This window comes from Pundamilia nyererei, unplaced genomic scaffold (assembly GCF_000239375.1).
Source record: "Pundamilia nyererei isolate P.nyererei 1_Seehausen unplaced genomic scaffold, PunNye1.0 scaffold00139, whole genome shotgun sequence".
In the NCBI taxonomy this organism is placed as follows: Eukaryota; Metazoa; Chordata; class Actinopteri; order Cichliformes; family Cichlidae; genus Pundamilia; species Pundamilia nyererei.
Genome location: NW_005187540.1, coordinates 1,520,206 through 1,542,472, shown reverse-complemented (window position 1 = coordinate 1,542,472; position 22,267 = coordinate 1,520,206). Strand labels below are relative to the sequence as shown.

The following is a 22,267-nucleotide window of genomic DNA, read 5'->3' as shown; positions in this document are numbered from 1 at the left end:
TCCTCTTTAGAGGCCCTGCTTTTCTCCAGAGTGGGGAAAGCTGAGGTTTTAAGAAACTAGGGTTTGTTCCAAAACAATCTGTGCGTATTTTAAACCAATTAGAGGTGTCCTTGAATTGTCAAACTCCTCTGTGCAGGCACCGATATGCTCTTTTGCCTCCCCTGGGTGATAAATCCACCATGTTTGGAGGGAGAAGGGCTTAATCAAATTCAAAGATCTTTATATATTTGGAAAATTTGCATCATTTTATCAGCTTAGGCAAAATTTCATTTTAACGCATTCACATTTTTACCGTTACCTACAAATTAGGCATTTTGTGCAAGCCAATATCAAGAATTATCGAGATATTCCGAATGAACACAACTTCTTTAATGTGCTCCTGAGCCGTCCTTACTCCAAACATCGGATCTCTACAGTTGTACATTTGTTTGATGAAAGTGTTGAGGCGCGGACTACGAGGATAAGAGACGCCCGGAGGGAGGAACTGGGTATAGAAATACCGGAATAAATGTGGGACAAAAATTCATTCCTGCTCTGTTAACGGCTGACATTAATGAATACAATTTAAAGTTGTCCATCGGCTCCATTACTCCAAGGTTGGACTACACAAAATTTGTTCTTCGACTTCCCCCGTATGTGACAGATCGCACATTGGCTCATGCTTTTTGGCATTGTCCCTCATTGACTAATTCCAGAATATTTGATTGGTACTCTAAAGCTTATGAAATCTTCATCACACCCAATCCAGAAATTGCAGTTTTTAGCTGCGTATGTTCCAGAACTATTCCTGCAACTATGCAGGTGTCAGTCGATGATGATGGTTGCAAAAAGACGTATCCTAAAGGAATGAAAGTCTGCTGTTCCTCCCTCCTTCACTGTCTGGCTCAATGACATGCTATCAGTCATAAAATGGAAAATATTCTATACCTACAAACTTCTGCAGCAAATGTTTTCTCAAAATCCTGGACTCCATTTTTGAATTAGCTTGGGAAAGCTCCGATTGTATGAACATGTACCATGTTTGTTACGTATTCATGATATTTGAGGTACTCTGGATACTGGTAGTTCTTATCATCACAGTGATATTTCTAGCACCTGAGCTGTATTTGTTTGTTGATGGGGTTTTCTATATTGAAAAATTAAAATAAAATATTGCAAACAATCGTAAAACAACAACAACAAAAAAATGTATTAAAAAATGTGAAACCTGCTTTGAATGTAACACGGGCTAAGATTCAATAAAACAGTCAATAAATCCATGCTTTATGATTGTAGGTATGAATGAATGTCGCCCCCTTGTGGCGTAAGTGAACTACACACGTGAACTTGTCGAGACTGAGTTAAGATGTTGAATGAATGATGCTGAATGTCCTTTATGAGTTGAAATCACCTTCATCGATGTTTGATCTCCAAAATGTGAACAGTCATCAATAAATCACGAGCAGGACTTTGTTCTCTTTTTCTAAATACCTTCATTGAATAAAATTCTAAAGGCAATGTTTGGCTCTTAGAGTGTGAAACCTTTGCATCCTGATCCCAAGACACGTGTGTGAATCCTGGAGGAGGAGAAGCACATAAGAGCTCCGATGCTGTCATCTGCTCGTCAGTAATAAAAGTCTGTTAAACCTGTGCAAACACGCCGTCTTGTTTTTCCCCAGAAGCATGTGAGTGTTGACTTGTGTGTTTGTCACAGACAAACAGGCTGTGAAAGGGGGCGCTCTTCTGCTCAGTTCCTGCTCTGTGTTTTTATCTCATTTAAAAGCGTATCTGGGCCCTGTATTTAGCTTCTGTCTCAAGTTCAAGCTCTCGCCTTTTGCAGCATATTTACCTTCATGATTTGCTCCTTTAAAAGTCTGCGTTCCTGTGATTGGCCAACTTGTGGAAGCCAGCCAAGGGGCAGTTGTTATGAGCAGCACTACTTGTACACAGAGGGTGCCCCCAAACTAAAGGGTCATCAGCTGTTTGTCGCTGAAACAGCCTGTGGAGTCTCACTTCGAGGTTTTTCCGCTGGGATCCTGAACCTTTCATTGTCTGGGACCAGAAATTTGGGTTAATACTTTCACAGTGTGAGACACATCTTTGGGAATGAATACACAGCCACGGTGTCAGTGGCTTTGTATTCAGATGTTGAGATGTTGTGAAACATCAAAATCTCCCACGAGTGTCTGCAGCGCCGTGTTGAATCCGAGCTAAGAACTGTGGGGGCTGTTTAAAGTGTGTAACTAATAAAGTGGCATGTGAATGTGTGATAAAAACGATAGGTCTCCTTAAAAGGAGGCAGGGAAGGTTGTTGCAAAGCTGCTTTTTCATGTTGATTATGGGAAATGTTGTGGTTTCCTTGTGCTGCCTTCAGGTGTTGTTGGAATTATGCCGAAATTTCCCTTCATATCCAGCAGATCCGCACACATGAAAAGCATGTTCGTGATTTAAAAGTTATAATTTAATTATTTAAAACAACAACAACAACAACAACACCTGAAAGTGTCTTTTTAAAAGTTACACACAGTGATTAAAGACTGAATCTTCTGAAATCATTCCTTCTAATGTTTTTCAAAAAGGTCAGAAAGAAAATCCAAAGAAACAGCTCAGTTTATTTATGTTACTGTATTTGAAGCAATATTTCATCGTTTAATTAAATTGGACTGGAACTTTATCACATTATGGTCTTTCCGACAAGTGTTTGGTAAATCAGAATTCCGAGTTTACAGTTTGCTCCTGAAGGCAGCCTAACTTGATCCTGAACAGAAGCAACAGCAGCTGTTGTTCAGGTCAGAGAACTTCCGCGTGTCCACCTGATTGCAGGTAATCCTCAGCGTGGTCAGGTAATCCTCAGCGTGGTCAGGTAATCCTCAGCGTGGTCAGGTAATCCGTGCGTGTTTGCAGATGTTTCAGAGAGCAGCTCAGCCTCGAGATGATTGTTAGTCGATGTTTTTGATCTAATGCGCAGATATATTTCCGGTTAGTTTATCGAGATTTGTTCGCGCGATTCTTATCTTAAAAAAATAAATAAAAATAAAACAAAGAAAAACGTTGAAAAGCTCTCGCGCAGAGATAACTGCGATTTCAAAAGTCTGACATTTAGCGTCGAACTGAAAAACAAACAGCCGTTTTATTTTCCGGTAACCGCACTTCCTTATCACGCAGTGGGAAACTCCGAACCAGAATCCGCGTTAAATTCGGGGACTTTTGTTTAACAAAAGATTTTATAGCAACGTTTGGAAGTTTGATGAGTGACCAGTGGATACATGTTATCATCTTAAAATGTCAAACAAAGAGGAAGAAGCGCGCTGAACAGCAGCCATGAGCTCATATTTCATTTGATTATTAGTTTGCTATCATTCCCGTGTTGATACTGGTGATAATGTAAGACGCGCGTCCTTACACGTGTTGTCTTTGCTCTTCAGCTCCTCAGTCGCCCTTCAGCTGCTTCAGCTGAATCATTAAAGCGAGACTTCCAGTCAATCAATTAAAACAGGTTATTAATGATTTCAAAACCTCATTAGGTTTTCGTAAATACCTCTTTTCACCGACATCAACTTTAAAGCAGGAAGTTAACTTTCTCTGTGTTTGTTATCGATATTTGATACCAACATCATAAACCTGAAAACTGTGTTTTTGGTGGCCCCCATTTGGCCACCCCTGAATGTGGAGGCGCTCCTGAATGTGGAGCTCTTTTAGATTCTTAAAATGTCATAAAGGCAAAAATCAGAGAATTATTGCTAAACCAGAATCATTTTCTCCTGTAAGTCTGTCTGAAGAACATCTGGAAGCTAAAGTCGATCAGCTGCTGCAAATTCCCTTCTCCTCCCTAATACTCAAACATTATTGGCCCCTCCCTCATTGTTTGCACTTGTGGTTTTTCCAGAATTTTCCCTCTGAGCTTCTGTGACCTCTGACCTTTATCATGGCATCCACATCTATCACCACCATCGGGGGAGTGATGGTCGTGACTCAGGTCATTCCCAAGGATGACGGCTCCATCCAGCTCCAGAATGCCAGCAGCTCCACTGCACCGGCCCCTCCCCCTGTGAAAAAGACCACACCCATCCCAGTCAAGATGGACGACATAACCGTCGCCTTCATGCGTGGACAGCCGCACGCTCTCGGGGTGAGCGTCTGGACTCTGACCATCATATTCATCGCAACAAAGCACAGACACGAACACGTTTTCACAGTCAGAGCGACTTACACGTCATGATGATGTCATCACCTCTGACCAACCAGAATAAACTTTCCTGACAGTCTCCATGTTTTTAGCTGTTCTTCAGTTTCAGAGTAATAGGAGGCTCACCAAGTCATGTGATCAGAATGGCTTATGGTAAATCTACGTCATTCAGTTAAATAAAGCTTTGGCTTTATTTAACTTTAAATCGTTAAAGGTAGGTTGAGCTAAAGGAAGACGCACATGGATCAGATTTTATTGTAATAATAAAGGTTTAATGAAGCTGCCAGAAGCGCCTGTGACACCACAGGCTGCTCTCAGCCTGCACACAGGTCATCTTTGATGCTGTTTTTCAGTTTGGTGGTGTTTTAACAAGAACTTTAAAATCTGCATTATTTTTCATCTTTGCTCCGTCTGTGTCCTCAGGTCGTTCAGATCATGATCGGGCTGCTGTGCATCCTGTTCGGTCTGACCGCCATCTCCTCGTGGGCCATGATCGCCTACTCTCCATTCGCCCTCGGCGCCGCTGTACGTACACACAAACGTGATTAATAATCTTCAGGTAAAGCCTCACAGGGGTCATGTGTCGTCTAACCACGCCTCTCTGCTGTCGTGCAGTTTGTCGTCTCCGGCTCGGTGGCCGTGGCGGCAGGGAGACGCACTTCCATCTCACTGGTGAGTTTTAGAGAAACCAGAAAGAGGATGTGTGAGTGACAGGTCAGCAAACTCAGACCTGCTGATTACAGCTGAATGACAAACTAATGAAATACCGAAGCTGCAGCTCCTCCTTCTTGGACCGTCTGTTAGTGCCGTGACCTCACAGCAGCCATATTGTTGGTCAGATGATGTCATTAAAAATGGTCCATTTCAGGGACGGTTAGCTGCAGCGCTGTGATTCCTCTGGAGCTTCGGTTAAAGTCACAGACTGTGTATCAAAGATGGATGAAGCCATTGTAGTTCGTTAGCCGCTGTTAGTTTAGCCATATCTGGTGTTTGTGCAGGTTTGGGGGTCCCTGGTGTCCAACGTGATAAGCGTCCTGATTGGCCTGGCCGGTGTGGCCTACACCTGCTGGCTGCTGGCCGAATGCCCCCCCTCCGATCGCTTCTGTGACCAACAGAGCTTCATCGAGTTCAAGGACGTAGAAGGCCTGAGGAGGACATGCAGCCAAAATTTTTATATGCTGAATGTAAGTTTATCTCTGTCTGGTCTTCAAGGCCGGACTCTCGGTGCACCTCAGATCTGGTCCCGGTGTCTTCCCTGAGCACAGGAGCAGGTTGTTCTTTGTGTGTATTTCCTGTTTCAGGTGGTTCTTTACGGGCTGCTCGGCCTCTTCCTGGTTCTCCTCGTCCTGCAGACCTGCGTCACCATCGTCGTCTGTGTTTTCTCTGGCAAAGCCATCAGGCTCCGCACACCTTCTTCTCTCAGCGTAAGACTCCTCCTACCAATAATATTAACTCCGCCTCTCAAGAAATGCTGATGTGTTCAGTCGCAAGAGAGAAAAAAAGAAAATTAGCAAAATAATAATAAGACCTGCTGAAATACATTTTTAATATCAGCTTTTTTTGCATAAAAAGATTTGATGAATCCGAAAAATATTTTCAGTCTTTGTAAACTGGGATTATTATTATTTCCTCCTGCTTTAAATATATTTTTTCTTATCCTGTCTTCCTTCTCTCACCCCAACCAATCACAGCAGATGACCCCGCCCCTCCCTGAGCCTGGTTCTGCTGGAGGTTTCTTCCTGTTAAAAGGGAGTTTTTCCTTCCCACTGTCGCCAAAGTGCTGCTCATAGGGGGTCATATGATTGTTGGGTTTTCCTCTGTATCTATGAAGCGCCTTGAGGCGACTTTTGTTGTGATATGGCGCTATATAAATAAAATTGAATTGAATTATCAGATAGCCAGAGATAAAACTGAAGTGCAGAGCGCTTTCACCACCCAGAAAACTTTATACAGATTACTGACACGCTGACGTGCTGGACTGTCAGGAAATGATTTATATATAGAATAAGTTTCACTTTGGTCCTTTCAGCTCCCGTCTCAAACGGACCCGACTTTTATGTCGTGTGTCTGAGCCTGAAGGCATCGCCGCAGGTTCATTTCCTAAAATGAAATTCAAGTTGAAAGATTGCTATTCTGCCGCAGTAGAAGAAATCGCGTGCACATCACAGACGCTGACGTGCACGCGGTCAGAACACGAAATTCAGCAAGTGATTAAAAAAATATCAAGGGCATCAACATTGATCTCATAGTGCAGAAGAAGACTGTTAGTGGTGCAACGGATCACGGTTGATTTAAGCAGCCCTTTGCTGCCCAATCCGACCGGGTTAAAGCTGTTACAAAAGCTGTTGGGGTGTTTGGCTGAAGACGGAGGCTGTATTCTGTTGTGCAAAACAAGGGGTTTAAACTAGTCAACGCGTTAGTTAATGCATTGACGCCGTGCAGCCCCATGCACGGGCGATCTGCGGTAACTAGTTAACGGAGATTTGCCGCATTAATGCAGTTATGGCATTAACGTCATTTTAACTAGATTTACGCTGACAGCACTAGTTTAAACTATGATGAGCGTGCTTGAGCCACGCTATGATATCCCGTCGCGCGTCCGCTTCAGTGACAAGATCCTTCCAAGCATGCATGAGCAGGAAAAGTTTAAAGTTATGGCTGAGCTGTCCCAGGCATCTTCTGTTGCCCTAACTACAAATGGGTGGAGCTCCAGGGCAACGGAAAGCTACGTGACCGCTCATTATATCACAGCGGAGTGGTAGATACAAAGCCCTGCACTGCCCTATACTGCATCTTAATTTGTGCGGAATGAGTCTTGAGTTGAATGTTTTTTAATAGGCAAAAAATACTTAAATAAGTAAATAGTGAGTTACATTTTTGTCTTCTTTTTTTTTCTTCTGCTGATCCGAAAATTGATCCGATCCGAACCGTGAGACTTTTGATCCGTTGCACCACTAGCCGACAAATTGAAATGTTTCGGTTTGATGTCTGATCACCAAAAATGTGTAACTACGCCTCCTGCAGTGACGGAGGAATGGAACGGTCCATTATTCACACCTAAAGGATTCGAAACCTGAAATATTCCGCTTATTAACTCCTTGAATCCCTTTAACTGAAAATGATCTGTGATTGGTTAATGAGGCTTTTGCAGGTTTAAGAGAGAAATAAAATCATGAAAACATAAAATATCAAAAATTATAGTCAAACATTTACAAGGAAAAAAAACTGGATTCGTTGCAAACTTTATTCTCAGGTATGAAGCATTTTGAATGTTTGTTTTTGAGAACATTTCCAGAACAGCCGATGTTGATGTCGTCTGACCTTTGACCCGCAGGTGGCGTCTGATGATTGCAGAGGTCTGCTGCCGCCCTACTCGCCCTGAGAGGAGGAATCATCTGAGAGCACTTCAGATGCTGCAGGAGTCTGACTCCGTCTGTCTTTTCTTGCTTTTTTTACTGAGGTGTCACTGGCAACTGTTGCACAGCATTCTGGGTAATTTAGGGGGAAATCTGCCATGTTAGTGTAATCAAACCGTAATCATCATTATTACTGACAGTCATTTCAAATCACGCTCTTGTATTGTAACGTTAACACTACAATAAATTGTTCTTATGCAACTATAATGCAACAGAGCTGCATTATAGTTGCACTTTTCAAAGGGAGGCTGGAAACCCAGTCAAAGTGATGTTTGCAGATGCCTCTGACGTTTTTGTCTGACCGTCAATATGAATGTGAGGCAGCTGAGCCTCCACAGCCTCCCAGTCTGATTTCTCTGCATCATCTAAGAATTAAACACCTGTCACTTACAGTATTTGCACTGAATACATTTTCTGTCTTTCAAACTGCAAAAAACCTTCAGAATGTCAGTAAAAGGATTAATTGTCTCCAGCTGTTTTAGAGCCAAATAACAAGAAGAGAAATGGACTGATTCTTATATAGCGCTTTACTACGGAGCCCCGCAGGGGACATGAGAGAGGGCTCCGTACTTTTCTACTCTCCCAGAGTACTCAAAGCGCTCAACATGCCACATTCACCCAGTCACACCCATCCTCACAAGCACTGACTCTAAACTGAGTGCTAACAACATTCACACACACAGTCAAACTTCAGTGGATGCATCGGAGAGCAACTTGGGGTTAGCATCTTGCCCAAGGATACCTGGAGGTATGAACCTCAACCTTCCGATCAGTAGGTGACCAGCTCTACCTCCTGAGTTAAAGCCACCCCGAAAAAAGTGCTCTCAATAAAAAAGTTTCCCGATATACCTTTTCCATTTTCTGACAAAAGTTTCAATGACAGGATTTCATAAACAACAAAGGGATACTCATAGTGTGTTAAAAGGCATAAAAATGCGTCTTTAGTAAAATGATCACGTGTTTGTGCCGATCTAATATTTCGGGGGAGGCTATTCCAAAGTCTGGGACCTGCCACAGAAGGCTCCATCGCATTTGAGATTAGTCCGGACAGCATTAATTTTGAGCTACACCTCAGGGTTTTTCCTGGAACAGAAACAGAAAGGAGCTCAGACAGGTAGGAAGGGGCTCGGGCGTTAACCGACTTAAAAACAAAAAGTCAAAGTGTAAATTGGATCCTGTAGGAGACGAGAAGCCAGTGCAGAGAAGCTAAAACTGGGGTTATACGTAGGGCTGGGTATCATCACTGATTTCTAGAATCGATTCGATCCACGATTCGATTATCAAAACCCACCCCTAGTTATATGCTCTCTGTTTGGTAGTTAGCAGGCAAGCAGCTGCTAACTATTATAATTTATTTAATCTGGCGCACACAACATTTTACTTCAATTACAAAAAAATCCCCAAAACATTAAGTTTACGTATAATACCATGATGGGGGAAATTAATGGTTCAGGACTTTTCCATAAACAATAAAAAATACGAAGATTGAATCAGTTCGACCAAAACGAAGAAGAAAATCTTTTATTTTGAAGTATGGAAGCGGAAGTTGGATCCGGCTGAAATGACCTGCAGGAGTTAGCGAGCGCCTTCTTCTCCTTTTCAGTAGGTTTCTGCTTCTTCTGCTGTGTTTCTGAGCGAGCCTGTGTATCGGGGTTAACCCGTAATCCCTTCACTAACACATGTACAGGTTAATGTGCAGGAAGTTGTTTTTTCCAGAGCGTTTTACTTCCGCTAAACGAGGGTGTTAGCTAAAGTTAGTTAGCTTTGTGCACAGTTAACGTTTGAGCCCAAAGTCCCAGCTGTTGACAGCTGTTCTGCTAACACGCGGTCTGTATTTGTCTGGTTTAAACAGCTGGACTCGGCACTAAAGTTATGAAAACGAGCTGCTTAATGAACACTTGGTTGTTTGAATGAATATAATCAATAATATAATGTGTTTTCTTCTGAAATGGCTCATGTCTGCTTTTTCCCAGCGCTATGTTTTTATTCGCAAAGTACTTTTATACGTCCTTTAATAACGAACGTAAAACTGACTGAAGTTAAACATGTCTCATTCAAGAGAGACCAGGCCAAGAGGGCCGCACAAATGACAACAAATATTACATTAACCGTTTCAATAAAGGTGTTTGAGTGGCTAAAAAAGACCGGATCTACAGTAAATCAGAATCATGAAGACACCTACAAAACAAGTAATATCTTTATTTTATATAAAACGCTCTCAGAAGTTATCAATATCAGATATTTAAAATACACTAAAAACACACAGAACCATCACAAATCCCTTCTTAGCACAACACCGCGATCTCGCTGCCCTTTTAAATATTTCTCTTTCTCCCTTTTCACACTTGTGCTGAGTGTGAGTCATTCCAGCATTTCTAGGCCCTGACATAGAGAAGCAATGTTGCTGTGCTGTGTGATAGTTTGGAAACATGACACTGATCCAGCACCTCGAGGTCCTGCAGAAGCTTCCTGCAGGATCACCGAGGCTCTCAGGATCTGTAGATCTTCACAGTCTGATGCTTTCGTGTTTTGATGATTTACTTTTGCCACCACAATAAAAAAGTAAAAGGAGTCCTGAATATGTTCTGACCAGCCACGTCCAGTTTAATTAAAATGCACTTTCTCCAGTGAAAGATCAGCAGATCAAATATCCTGGGGACCGGTGCAGTTAGTTATTGATGCGTCCATCAGGATACTGATGCTTAACTGAGTCACAGAAAAAATAATGAACCAAAAACCGTTTTAGCGGAGCTGTAATGTGTTTTTCTGTGGATACATTCTGCACTGATGGTATTATAAGAGATCAAAAATGCTGAAAACTTAATGAATTTAAAAAACTCTAAATTTCATCCCATTTTATGCACTTCGTATTCTAGTATTTGGAGTATAGAGGTGAAATTGAGCAAAGATCAGCTGATTGTGAGGCGTCAGGTGTTGTTTTTGGATTTATTACATGTTTACGGTCATTTTAGCTTAAACTCTGTGTGTTATGTATTAAAATCAGTGATGGGATTAACGGCGTTACAAGTAACGGAGTTACTTTTTCAGTAACGAGTAATCTAACTAATTCCTATTCCTATCGTTACAACGCCGTTACAGTTACTAACAAGAAAACGCCGTCCGTTACTATTTTTCAACCAACAGACGGTTGAAGCTGTGTTCAGCTTACAGCATCTTATATCAGCTGCAGGAAGTAGCTGTAAGTAATCTGGGCGCTGCAGCTTTTAGCAGCTGCGCTCCCGCGGATGGCGATCACGAGCAAAGAGGCAGAAGTTTTAGTAGTGACGTGTTTGTGTTGTCTCCAGGTAGAAACAGGAGTGACACACCTGCTGCTGTCAGACCTGCAGGCATCAGGCTGTGATGTTTGCAAAACGTGTGCATATAATTTTAAAACTGTCAGTTTATGTTTGCATTTGAAGTTATGAAATATGATTCATTAAACATGTTTGTGGTTGTTACAGTAAAAATATCACGTTTTCTACTCGGTTTTATGTTTTTTGTCTGATTTGAGATCAGTTGTGTTAACACAGTTTGTCAAAATGAAAACATGCCTGTAGATTCAGACACGTGAGGCTGTGCTGATGAGACCAAACAGCTTTTAAAGGTGAAATGTGGAGGAATGCAATAGTTACTTTTCAAGTAACTAATTAACTCAGTTACTAACTCAGTCACTTTTTTGAAGAAGTAACTAGTAACTATAATTAATTACTTTTTCAAAGTAAAGGGAGTGGACTGTCCTTTCAAGGCGTGTTGTGGTCACGTGTTCAGCTCCCGCAGACGGACGTGGTCGGGGTCGAGGGGTCGCCATGGATAAAGTGAGGAGGATCCTGGTGTATGTGTGCAAAGAGCGAGCGGCTCCACAGCGAGCTCAGTTTGTTCAGGTTGGTGCAGATGTCGGCTCACACCATCTTTAGAGCAACAGAGGGGGCGCTGTTGTCATCTTTCTTCTTCTTGACGTGTCTCAGAGTGTGACGGGTCACTTCACTGACAGCGGCGAGGATGAGGTGGAGGTGAGCTGCACGCTGGAGAAAAATCAGTTCATTCTTTACAAAGGAGACAGAGGACGAGGGGTCCCGCTGAAGGTCAGACACGCTGAGCATTCACTCCTCTACATCCGTACTCAGTTCAATTTAATTCGGTTGTATTTATACGGCAAGTTTCACAACAACAGCTCAGGGTTTCCTGCTGATTCTCTCTCAGAGGCCTGCTTTCTGTCCCATCACACACCTGTCAGCCACGGACGCAGCTGCAATCCCATTGGACATCCAACAGCGTGGAGTGGATGTGGGTGTGGCTATCCTCCTGCAGACAGCCAACCAGAGAGTGTTGCTGACACGGCGGGCAAAGGAGCTTCGCATTTCTCCCAACGTCTGGGTTCCTCCAGGTTCAGCACACAGATCTGTGTTTGCACACATTATTAAACACACACACACACACACACACACACACACACACACACACTCGTTGTTACGGGTTTTCTTGTTTTGTAACGCTCTTCATGTATTGTGTTGATATTTAGGAGGTCACGTGGAGCTAGATGAGACGGTACATGTTTCCTTTGCTTCCAGCATCATTTTACGTGTCGTTTAGTCAGTGCGACGACTTCTACAACAAGGCAAACGAGGTTAACACAAAGTAACTGTGTGAACTTTATTCCTGTAACGTGTGAAGCTGCTGGGTGCAGGTCTGAGAGAGCTGCACGAGGAAACTGGACTCAAACTGGAGCCGGAGCAGGTGTCTCCAACAGTGCTGGGCCTGTGGGAGGTGAGACGGTGACCCGAGTGTCTTTTAATCACTGCCTGCTGCTCTTATTTACGTCGTACGCTGTGAGGTTATATATGTCACAGCCCTCTGTGTGTTCTGTCTGACCGTCAGTCGGTGTTTCCTCCCATGCTGTCCAGAGGACTTCCTCAGAGACACCACGTAGTCGTCTACATGCTGCTGCACTCGTCTCTCACTCACCTGCAGTTACAGGTAACAGCTGCGGGGGCTCGGGCTGCCTCCCCTCTCATGGTGGATGTGATTTTGGATCATTTTGGCACCTAATGAATGATTTGACATGATCTTTTGTCTACGTGATGTTGGATGATGATAAAATGGACCCAGCAGGCACAACTCGGCTGTTACTTTAATGTTTTTGTGACGTTGCCCCTCTGTCTTTAGCATTTGTCTCGTTGTGAATGATCCCCTCTGCTGTTATTTTAAAGTGAGCCGGCCTCATGTGTGATTCCTCTCGTTGTCTGCACCCGCAGCCCTCTCTCAGGCCTTCACCTGCTGAGGTCAGCGCGTGTCTGTGGGCGGACAGCCGGCTGGTCAGAGCCATCGTGTCTGCTGTGGACGGAGACGACGCCAGCGTTCAGCTGGACGACCTGCCGAGCAGCATCAGGTATCACGGGTTTAGATGCAGAGCTGGACGCCACGAAGCTTCCAGCTCACAGAGTTTGTGCTGATGTCAATACCTGAGATGTGCTTGTGAGTCCATTAGAGCTCAGCTGCTTGTGTTATGAAGCACAGCTTGTTTTGTAGTTGTTTTCTACAGGAACAGAGAGGATGCTGTGCATCCTGTAAATTGTGTTCTTGCCTGTTATGTATGTGAGGCTTTGTGTGGCGCCCTGGCCTGACAGCTCAGAGAGAAAAAAAGCATGCTGCCCTCACAAAACCTGCAGACACTGACATCAATGCAGCACAAACTGCGAGCTGGATGTTTCACGGCACGGGCATGTGCTTCTTCTCTGAGCCCTTCTGTGTCTCCAGCGTGTCGCAGGTCTCTGCAGACGGAGTTCTGACCGAGTCTTCGATGCCTCTGGCGGTCTTCACCAGTCGCGCTCCAGCCAGCGGTCCCGATGTGGAGCGGGTCAGCACCGGGACCAAGTTCGCCCTGGAGCTGTGGCTGAGGAGCCTCGATGTCCCTGACCTGTGACCCCGACCCCCTTTAAAAGCCCACCCTGCAGACATCAAGAAGGACGCACAGGGATGAGAAAAATGGTGCCGCTGTGGATCCCACTGCTGTTCTTCACTGAAACACTGCAAGTCATGTGTGTTTTACTTCAGGCCAGCAGGGGGCGGTGCAGGCCAGTGCACAGGTGGCTGTTTAACACAGGAGAGGAGGGGGTCACACAGGTGGCTGTTTAATCAGCTCATCTTTCAGTCTCATGTAAAAAAGTAAAACATATTAATGTACAAACTTTTATCAGGTGTCACTCTGAAGGTGCTCGTGTTCGCAGCGTCACATTTCTGTATAAATAATATAATAAAGCCGTATTTTTGGTTGTGGCGTCTCCTCAGAGACGTCCGAGAAGACGAGTTTTCCAAAATCCTGTTTCGGAGTACGACGTCCTGGACTTATTATCTGGAACGATCATGTCATTCAAATGAAAATCTGTTTCCTTTTCACATAAATGCGATTTTTAGTATTTAAATCGAAGTTTGCACTGCACAGCATACATCACGGGCAGAGGAAGCTCGTGGACTGTGGAAACGTAAAAACTGGATGTTTGCTTAGTTTGTTTTTTGACACTGCAATAAATATTCTGTCCTGAACTCTTCTGGTTATATTTGTTTCTTGTTTTAATATTTAGCTTTTCAGAGCCGGCCTCTCTGCTCTTTCACTCACTGTCAGGCCTCGTGCCTGAGCAGTTACAGACCAGTGTTTTGTCTTTGTTGAACCACGCTGACCTCATTCCAGGATAAAACAGGAGCCAACGCATGGAAACCAGTGTTGTGACAACTAAGCAAAGAACAGAGTCGGAGAATATCTGATCTGAAATTATTGACACGTAAAATTCTGTATTTCCATTCAGGTTGAACGTAGACGTTTTAGCTGAACGAGTTACATTTATGTACTATTTTAATTTGTGACTATATCAGTAAAGTTTGGGGGAAATTGAAGAGTTCAAACTGCGTCCCTCCAACCATCTTCTGCAGTTAATTTCTGTTTCTAAGGCAGACGTGCAGAGTTTCAGCTCTTTTTCATGAATCATATCTTCTTCCTGTCGCACAGGATGGAAACCTGGCAGCCTCTCTGTTTGGGTTTCTGTTGTTTCCATCAGCTTCCAAGCAAAACAAGCAGGTAGACAAAATGAAGGAGGAACCCGAATAAGACTGAGGGAGTACAACAGACTAAAGACACTGCAGAGAGAATGAGGCCCAGGTGAACACGATCAAGACCGTGACAAGAGCTGACTTCCTGTTTCAAAAAGAAGCCCCACCTGCTCTCCAAACCTTCTGTTTGTGAGGGGCAGCCAATCAGAAGGAAGTTGGTTTATAAGGAGAACTCAAGTGCACATGGAAGGTGAACTGAGATCAACTCAAGTCCTGCTGTTGGATGATAATTTTTATTTTTAAACTGAATCTTGCATATTTATTCTAGTAGAGCCCAAGACGTTAAGTAACCAGGTGAGAATCAAGTAAAGCTGCTTTAAAATGCTTTTATGAATCTTGAGAATAAGTGACTTCCTGTGTGCGCTGTGAACACGCGGCGCTGTACAGGTTACCAAGCACGATGTTTGTGACCCGGCTCAGTTTCAGATAACCAGCTGTGGTTGCGGTGGTTGGCCACACCTTTAACCAACGAAACCAGGAATGACATCAGTTTGGATCAGAAGTGTTATCACTTCCCTCCCAGGGTGGAGCCTTTCCATCCACAGTGCCTGAGGCGCACCACCCTCCCACTCTGTGTTTCACTACTTTCATATGTTTTGCAGGAGACGCCGCTGTCACACATGACTCTGTGACTCCGCAGCCCTGTCTAACCTGGACCGGTCTCACTGGGATTCAATAGTCCTGACCTACATTTTGTTTTTAAAAAAGCTCCAGAGTAAAATTTCACACTGCTGCCAAGAAAGAGCTGCGCCTGAGCCAGATTTGGGGACACCCACGTGTGATTTCAAGCCGGGCTACAGACCAACTTATGTTTATATCTTTTCCTTAAAGTGTCCCAGGTACAGGTGCATCGCTTATTCATGCAGTAATAAGAGCAACCACCGGCCTCTGTGTGGTGTTGTAATGGAGACAATGGCATGACAGCACGATCTCTTGGTGTGTCTGACAGTTATAAATGAAGGCAAACAAATGGCAACCTGTGATACTCCCAGCTCCTGTCCCACAGGAGAACAGCAGGGATGGTGGGTGTGGAAAGTCATGGAGAAAGTTCAATTCTGATCAGACACAGAAGCAGAGCAAGAGGAGGCCGGAGAGAGTAAGACCGCACACACCGCGTCGCTCAGCATGTGTCGAATCTCATTAGTCAGCTTAAATAATGACCTTGAATCCAACAGGGAAGTCTGAAAAACTGTTACAAAGCCCAGCTTCATAGGAGGAATAAACCCGAAGCGTTCCAGGTTCATTCCATGTAAAATCAATCAAACTTGGGTAAACTTTGAGGAGACATCGTGTGGCCTCGGTGGCTGCTTAATCAAGTTGTGTCATATTTGATGGCTTCTGGTCATAAATCCCTCGATTTTTCTCTTTTAACAAAGCTCACGGCTGTGCAACAGCAACATTGATGGTCACGTGTTCAATAAGAGTTTGTCTGAGGATGAACTGATTTCTGAGCAGCACTGAACACACCATAAGAAAGTTTGGTTATAAGTCAGAAGCTGAACCAGTCTAGACCTGGATGCGCCGTCACTGTGAAACTGTTCAAAGTGTGAAGGTGACATTTTGCATGGCTTCAGTAAATATACTAAAGTTACTGTAGAAAAAACGTCAGCTGATTCTGGCGGTCAGGTGACAGGACAGCACGACAGGATGTTCCTGGCAGAATATTTTGTGTGTATTTTACAAGAAGTTATTTTTAGCACTTAAATCCACTGAAATCATTTCGATTCATAGTTTTTTATTGTTTTCCATTTTGAATAAAGCATCATTGTTCCATACGCCAGAGAGCATCAAGTTCAACAGTGCGAGGCGTTCAGGTGCATCACTGCAGAATCGGAAATCATTGAAATGATAAAGAAGAAAAATAAAACAGGAAATGCTGATGAGAACAATCATATGTGGCTGTATGTGTGTTCATGCTCCCTCTTACATGCGTGGCACATAAAAGCTCCTAAAAATCTGCAGAAACACAAAGATGATGGATTTTTAAAATCACACCACTAAGGCTGCGTTCACACTGCAGGCGAAAGCGCATCAAATCCGATTTTTCTGACCCTCTGCGACCATCTATCCGATCATGGTCTGACAGTGTGAACGGCACAAATCCGATGTTTTCAAATCCGATCTGGGTCACTTTCGTATGTGGTGCTGAATCCGATACATATCCGATGTTTTAGAAAGCGACTGCTGTTTGATGGTCAAGTCGCATTAAATCCGTCTTTTACGTCACTGACACAAGACAGACGCTGATTATCAGCGCCCGAGAAGACATCGCGAACGCTTCCTGTCCATCCGGTGAAACTGCTGAGAAGACAACGTTGGAGAAACGTGAACATTTTATTTGTTCTGTATAATCTGCAGATTCTGACAGAAATCTGCAGCTATCCTTTGAAGCAGCGCTCCTCTCAAACAGCAATAAGGATAATTATTAGCTTATTTACATCATTATGGAAATAACAAAATAACTTAAAGCAAAAATTGGGAAACATGAAGTCCGAAGTCTTTATATTAAGGGCCATCAGTCAAACATGCTGTTGCTCTGGGTCTAAACAGAGCGCGTTGTGTGTGACGTCTTCTTTTGCGCATGCGCCGCTTTGAGCGTTCACACTAGAGCGCGTTTGCTGTCACATTTTATTTGTAGTTTGAACGAGCAGACAAAAAAATGGATTTGATCAAAAAATCTGAATTGAGCATCAAGACCTGCAGACTGAACGCAGCCTTGTAGATATCTGTATATGATTACTCCACATTAACCCAACATCACTGCTTACATCTTCTCGTCCACCGAAATCTTTTGTGTTATTTCTTATAATAAGAAACACTAATAGCTTTATTTATAGCTAGCTGTTTTTAACATTTAGATGAAAAGGATTTGTCCTACATACTCGTTCATAGTTTGGTACTTGAAAGGTAAAGGGCGACTTTTGGCTGCTCAATAAACTGAATGTGACTTTTTGAAAAGAGAAAATAATTCGATTGTGTTACAAAGTTCCTGCCCTGACGTCAGCATCCATAGGGAGGTTTGTGGAAAGGCAGACACTCCCGAGCTGTCCGAGCTCGGGCTGTTGTGTTCCTGAGGTGAATAAAAAGTAAAAGTCAACAGAACGGCCGAACCCTGTCGCGCTCATACGAGCTTCCTTTCAAAGCATTCGCTCAGGTGAGTCAGGCAGATGAATACCTATCAGCCTGTCAGTCATCATGAAACCCGAGCCCTCAAGCGCATTATACATGTGTTATATCTAAGGGCGTTTATAGCACTGATTACAGAGGGCCTGGCATGTTTCCTGTTATGAGATGTTAAAGCTGGATTTGGATTTAGAGTCCAGATTTGCCCGAACGACCCACCCAGCAAACATTTCCACCCTGACCAACGTCAGCTGAGGTCGTCTCTCAGCATCGTCTCGGTTTAAAAACAGCTCTGAAATAAAAGTTGTGCTGATGTCAGAGAACCAATTCTGCCATTGGCAGGACTGTTTGTTCAAATGCTGTTTTATATTTTTTATTGATGGCTGATGTTTATGGCACTTACATATGTCAGAAATATGAGGTATGTCTTGTTGTATAACTTGTTAGTATTTAAAAGTAGAATGGGAGGCAGAGCCTTCAGTTTTCAGGCCCCTCTTCTGTGGAACCAGCTTCCAGTTTGGATTCAGGAGACAGACACTATCTCTACTTTTAAGATTAGGCTTCAAACTTTCTTTTTGCTAAAGCATATAGTTAGGGCTGGACCAGCTGACCCTGAATCCTCCCTTAGTTATGCTGCAATAGACGTAGGCTGCTGGGGATTCCCATGATGCACTGGGTGTTTCTTCTTCACTCACTATGTGTTAACAGACCTCTCTGCATTGAATCATATCTGTTATTAACCTCTGTCTCTCTTCCACAGCATGTCTTTATCCTGTCTTCCTTCTCTCACCCCAACCAATCACAGCAGATGGCCCCGCCCCTCCCTGAGCCTGGTTCTGCTGGAGGTTTCTTCCTGTTAAAAGGGAGTTTTTCCTTCCCACTGTCGCCAAAGTGCTGCTCATAGGGGTCATATGATTGTTGGGTTTTTCTCTGTATGTATGATTGTAGGGTCGACCTTACAGTATAAAGCACCTTGAGGCGACAGTTGCTGTGATTTGGCGCTGTATACATAAAATTGAATTGAACTGAAGGCTTCATCTGTAACGTGGTACCTTCTACATTTAGATGAATATAAGATATTGATGCTGTGGAAACGATGCGTTAAAGTTAAACAAAGACAAATTTGTAACAAGATAAATACACATGATGACAAACAACGATACAATAAACTTTTGCAGATTTGTTTATTCAGATAAAATATAAAAGATTTTAAAAAAGCCCAGAGAAATGGAAACCTAAAACGAGTGAGCGTGTTTCTCTTTGCTGGTAACGGTTGCTGTGATGCTGACTCAGTTCAGAGCCCATCCCAGCCTCTTTATGTTGATATCGGCTTTATCACTCCTGCTAAACGCTCCCAAGTTCATACATTCCTCCGCAGCTCCGCCCGCTCCACGCCCGCCTTCTCTTTCTGTCTTTGTGACCGAGCTGCTTTGTTGGAAAGAATAAACTTAGACTTTGGTATGAAAAGATGAATCAAACCTGCAACAATGAGGATTTGCTTTCAGGCCACGATTGTCCTGCTGCAAACATAACAAACAAAAAAGTGGGACATTGGAGCCGCTGCCAAACCAACACACGCAATAAAAGTACAAATAATAGCAAAGTTATTACCAGGAAAGAAAAACAGTGGGAAAAAGAAGCACGAACATTTTTCAAAAACCCTCAATAGTCTTAAAAATAACACGAAGAATTGATTTAGGTGTAAAAAGAAGAGTACCATGGGACACAAGTGGAAACAGCTTCATATCATGTGAACTGTCAGTGTCACTGGCAGCTATAGAAACAGGGAAAACATGGAGCATATATAATTACAGGCACAACAGTGTGTTTGTATAGAAAACCACGTTTTGTATTCTGTAGCTTTTTATATCAATAATAATATAATTAAATGGCTGCTGAGTAGGTGAGACATTAATTCTCCAACAGTAAGGAGGGAAAATACATGTATGAAATGTTTAAAGTGTATTTATGCACTGGAACTGCACCTCAGCAGCCACTTCATTAGGTACACCTGGAAACGTTCCTGGAAACCAGATTTTGGTCCATGTCGATGTGACATCATCGTACAGCTTCCGCCACATCTCAAAGGCGCTCAGTGGGACTGAGATCTGTGACTGTGGACGTCATCTGGGCACCGTGAATTCATCGTCATGTTCAAGAAACCAGTTTGAGACGATCTGAGCTGTGTGACACGAGCAGCCAATCAGAAGATGGTGAATGTGGTCATAAAGGTTTGGACACGGTCAGTGACAAGACTCGGGTCGGCATGGAGTTGAAACGATGCTCGGTCGGTACCCCAAAGTGTGCCCCGAAAATATCCCCCAGTCCATCACACCACCGGTAGCGTGAACCGTTAATACAAGGCAGGGCGGATCCATGCGTTCATGCTGTTTACACCCAGTTCTGATCCTACGGACTCGGTAGATCAGTGTTTTTGTTTTTGGTGAGTGTTTGTGAGCTGTAGCTTCTGTTTCCTGTTCTTAGCTGACAGAAGTGGCCCCCGGTGTGGGCTGCTGAAGCCCATCTGCTTCGAGCTTCGATGTGTGGACGCTGGAGAGACTGTTGCCTTTATCAGCTGAGAGGTGTCCATTCTCATGGACCTCTGGCGGTGTCTCCCAGCTGCTCACTGCTGTTTTCTCGCTTTTGGACCGTTCTCTGTGAACTTGGAGATGGTGGTGTGGAAACATCCCAGCACATCTCCTTTTTCTGAAATGCTCAGACCAAAGTCACTTAAATCACTTCAGCCTGGCTTGAGCATGTCCAGATGTGTGAACGCACTGAGTTGGAGCCATGTGATTGGCTGATTAGATATTTGGATGAGCCTAACTGGTGTACCTAATGCAATGGCAAGTGAGGGTACATCCTGTCGCAAAAAATGACAAAAGATAAAGAATAAGAAGAGAAATAAAAGGTAATCTAACCTAACGATAGTCACAACATCAACTTAGGAATTAAAACTAATGTGAAATGATTTTGATTTGTAAGAGGAAACAAAGCCAAAGTAATACTGGTCAAATAGAAACGTAAATATGGAAGATTTTTCTAAAGATTGCAAAATGTGACAGACTGGAAGGAATGGAAATCAGATACATGTAAAATTTGTGTTATAATTGTGACAACATAATAAAAATATGATAACAAAAGTAAAATATAAATGCGCCTAAATCCACCGATCAGTGCAACTGCGTTTCTGATTTTTCTGTTTTGTTTCCCTTTAAATAAAATTGTATTTTCTGCTTTTTGTTGAGACCTTTAAAAAAAACAGCAAAGCAACAACAACAGTTTTTGTTCAGAGAATAAATTAATGTTCATGACATTAAAACAGTAATTATGACAGATGTTTGTAAAAAAGACTGAGAGATACAAAGTAAACGTGTTGCGTTGGTCTGATCCTCGATGAGTGGGCGTTTAGCTCGGCCGCTCGGTCTGCTCCTGGAAAAGACGAACGACGGGATGAGCATCGAGATTATTTAAGCAGCACTCGTTCCTCACTTATTCACCAAAAACACAACAACTGTGGGCGGAAGCAGCGAATATTATCTTAGTTATTGATTTTGGAATGTGACAATAAGAGTCATAAATCCTGCACCGTCATCGGGGTCATAAAGGGGGAAAAGGTGGAGAATGTAAACTGTGACCGGCAGGAATGATTTACAGACGTATGAACAGGCGTCACTTTACCCAGCGCTGATAACAAAAGCTAAAGCATTTTAGTGGCTGGGTTTTTAAAATATTTACTAAAACCAATATTCACTCAGCCCTTGTTTGTCCAATTCCTTTCAGTCATAGTCACTTTATTAAATTATGGGAAGGATTTTTTACATTTCCAGTTGAAACTTCAGTTGACTGTGACTATCCCAGTCCACAATCTGCAGTTTCTCTAACGTCCACTAGAGGTGCCAGCAGTGAGTCAGTCTGTTTAGTGCGTGATACAAAAAGTATGGAAGCCCGTTTCCGCCACTAAGTAAAAACAAAACAGCTAGTATCCGTAACTCGACATTTCGAGAAATATAACTCAAAATTTCGAGTTAGCTCTGCCAATCAAAAATATACGTGAATGAGGTCGCTTTCTTGTTACCCGGAAGCATATGGCGCAGGACCGCGCACTCAAAAACGGATCCCCACAAATTAAAGTATGTTTGCTGATAGTAACACCATGTGATTCAGCTAATAACAGGGATTTCATCATTTGTGAAGCCAGGCTGAAAACACTCAGCAATCTGTGCATGCACGACTGGATGTATTACCGGTAGCTTAGCTGTAGCATTTGTAGCTGAGGGCTTCAGCTTCCGGGTAACAAGGAAATGACGTCATTCACGTAGACTACTGATTAGCAGCGCTTTTCGAGTTGCTTTTCTCAAAATTTTGTGTTAATAAATTGAAATTTTGAGTTAATATGTCGAAATTTCGAGAAAATAACTCGAAGTTTTGAGTTATGGATCCTTTTTTTAGTGGCGGAAAC

The 22,267-nt window shown here is 43.2% G+C and overlaps 3 protein-coding genes across 7 annotated transcripts in view; 2 read left to right on the top strand and 1 right to left on the bottom strand.

Moving 5' to 3' along the window:
• Window positions 1–2,709: 2,709 nt before the first annotated feature.
• On the top strand, window positions 2,710–7,976 carry LOC102203567 (membrane-spanning 4-domains subfamily A member 4A). 4 transcript variants are annotated; one of them, XM_005744170.1, is made up of 7 exons: window positions 2,710–2,802; window positions 3,866–4,108; window positions 4,589–4,690; window positions 4,781–4,837; window positions 5,164–5,349; window positions 5,467–5,589; window positions 7,500–7,976. In XM_005744170.1, the coding sequence occupies exons 2-7, from the start codon at window positions 3,905–3,907 to the stop codon at window positions 7,545–7,547; spliced, it is 720 nt and encodes a 239-aa protein (XP_005744227.1). In that variant the 5' UTR covers window positions 2,710–2,802; window positions 3,866–3,904; the 3' UTR covers window positions 7,548–7,976. The 4 variants fall into 4 exon arrangements, with proteins under 4 accessions (XP_005744227.1, XP_005744228.1, XP_013769057.1 ...); XM_005744171.2 differs by having other exon boundaries at window positions 2,710–2,822; XM_013913603.1 differs by having other exon boundaries at window positions 2,710–2,842.
• Window positions 7,977–9,099: 1,123 nt separating this feature from the next.
• nudt17 (nudix (nucleoside diphosphate linked moiety X)-type motif 17) lies at window positions 9,100–14,121 on the top strand. 2 transcript variants are annotated; one of them, XM_005744169.2, is made up of 9 exons: window positions 9,100–9,183; window positions 11,350–11,462; window positions 11,547–11,663; window positions 11,782–11,965; window positions 12,101–12,126; window positions 12,253–12,345; window positions 12,457–12,555; window positions 12,834–12,967; window positions 13,336–14,121. In XM_005744169.2, exons 2-9 carry the CDS (start codon window positions 11,388–11,390, stop codon window positions 13,499–13,501), a joined length of 894 nt encoding a protein of 297 aa, XP_005744226.1. In that variant the 5' UTR covers window positions 9,100–9,183; window positions 11,350–11,387; the 3' UTR covers window positions 13,502–14,121. The 2 variants fall into 2 exon arrangements, with proteins under 2 accessions (XP_005744226.1, XP_013769058.1); XM_013913604.1 differs by having other exon boundaries at window positions 11,301–11,462.
• Window positions 14,122–21,101: 6,980 nt separating this feature from the next.
• Window positions 21,102–22,267, bottom strand: part of LOC106456364 (integumentary mucin C.1) — an 8,911-nt gene continuing 7,745 nt past the window's right edge. Inside the window, exon 4 of the mRNA XM_013913602.1 lies at window positions 21,102–21,237. Coding sequence (XP_013769056.1) covers window positions 21,214–21,237 — 24 coding nt within the window. The 3' untranslated portion in view covers window positions 21,102–21,213. The remainder of the gene's footprint in view (window positions 21,238–22,267) is intronic.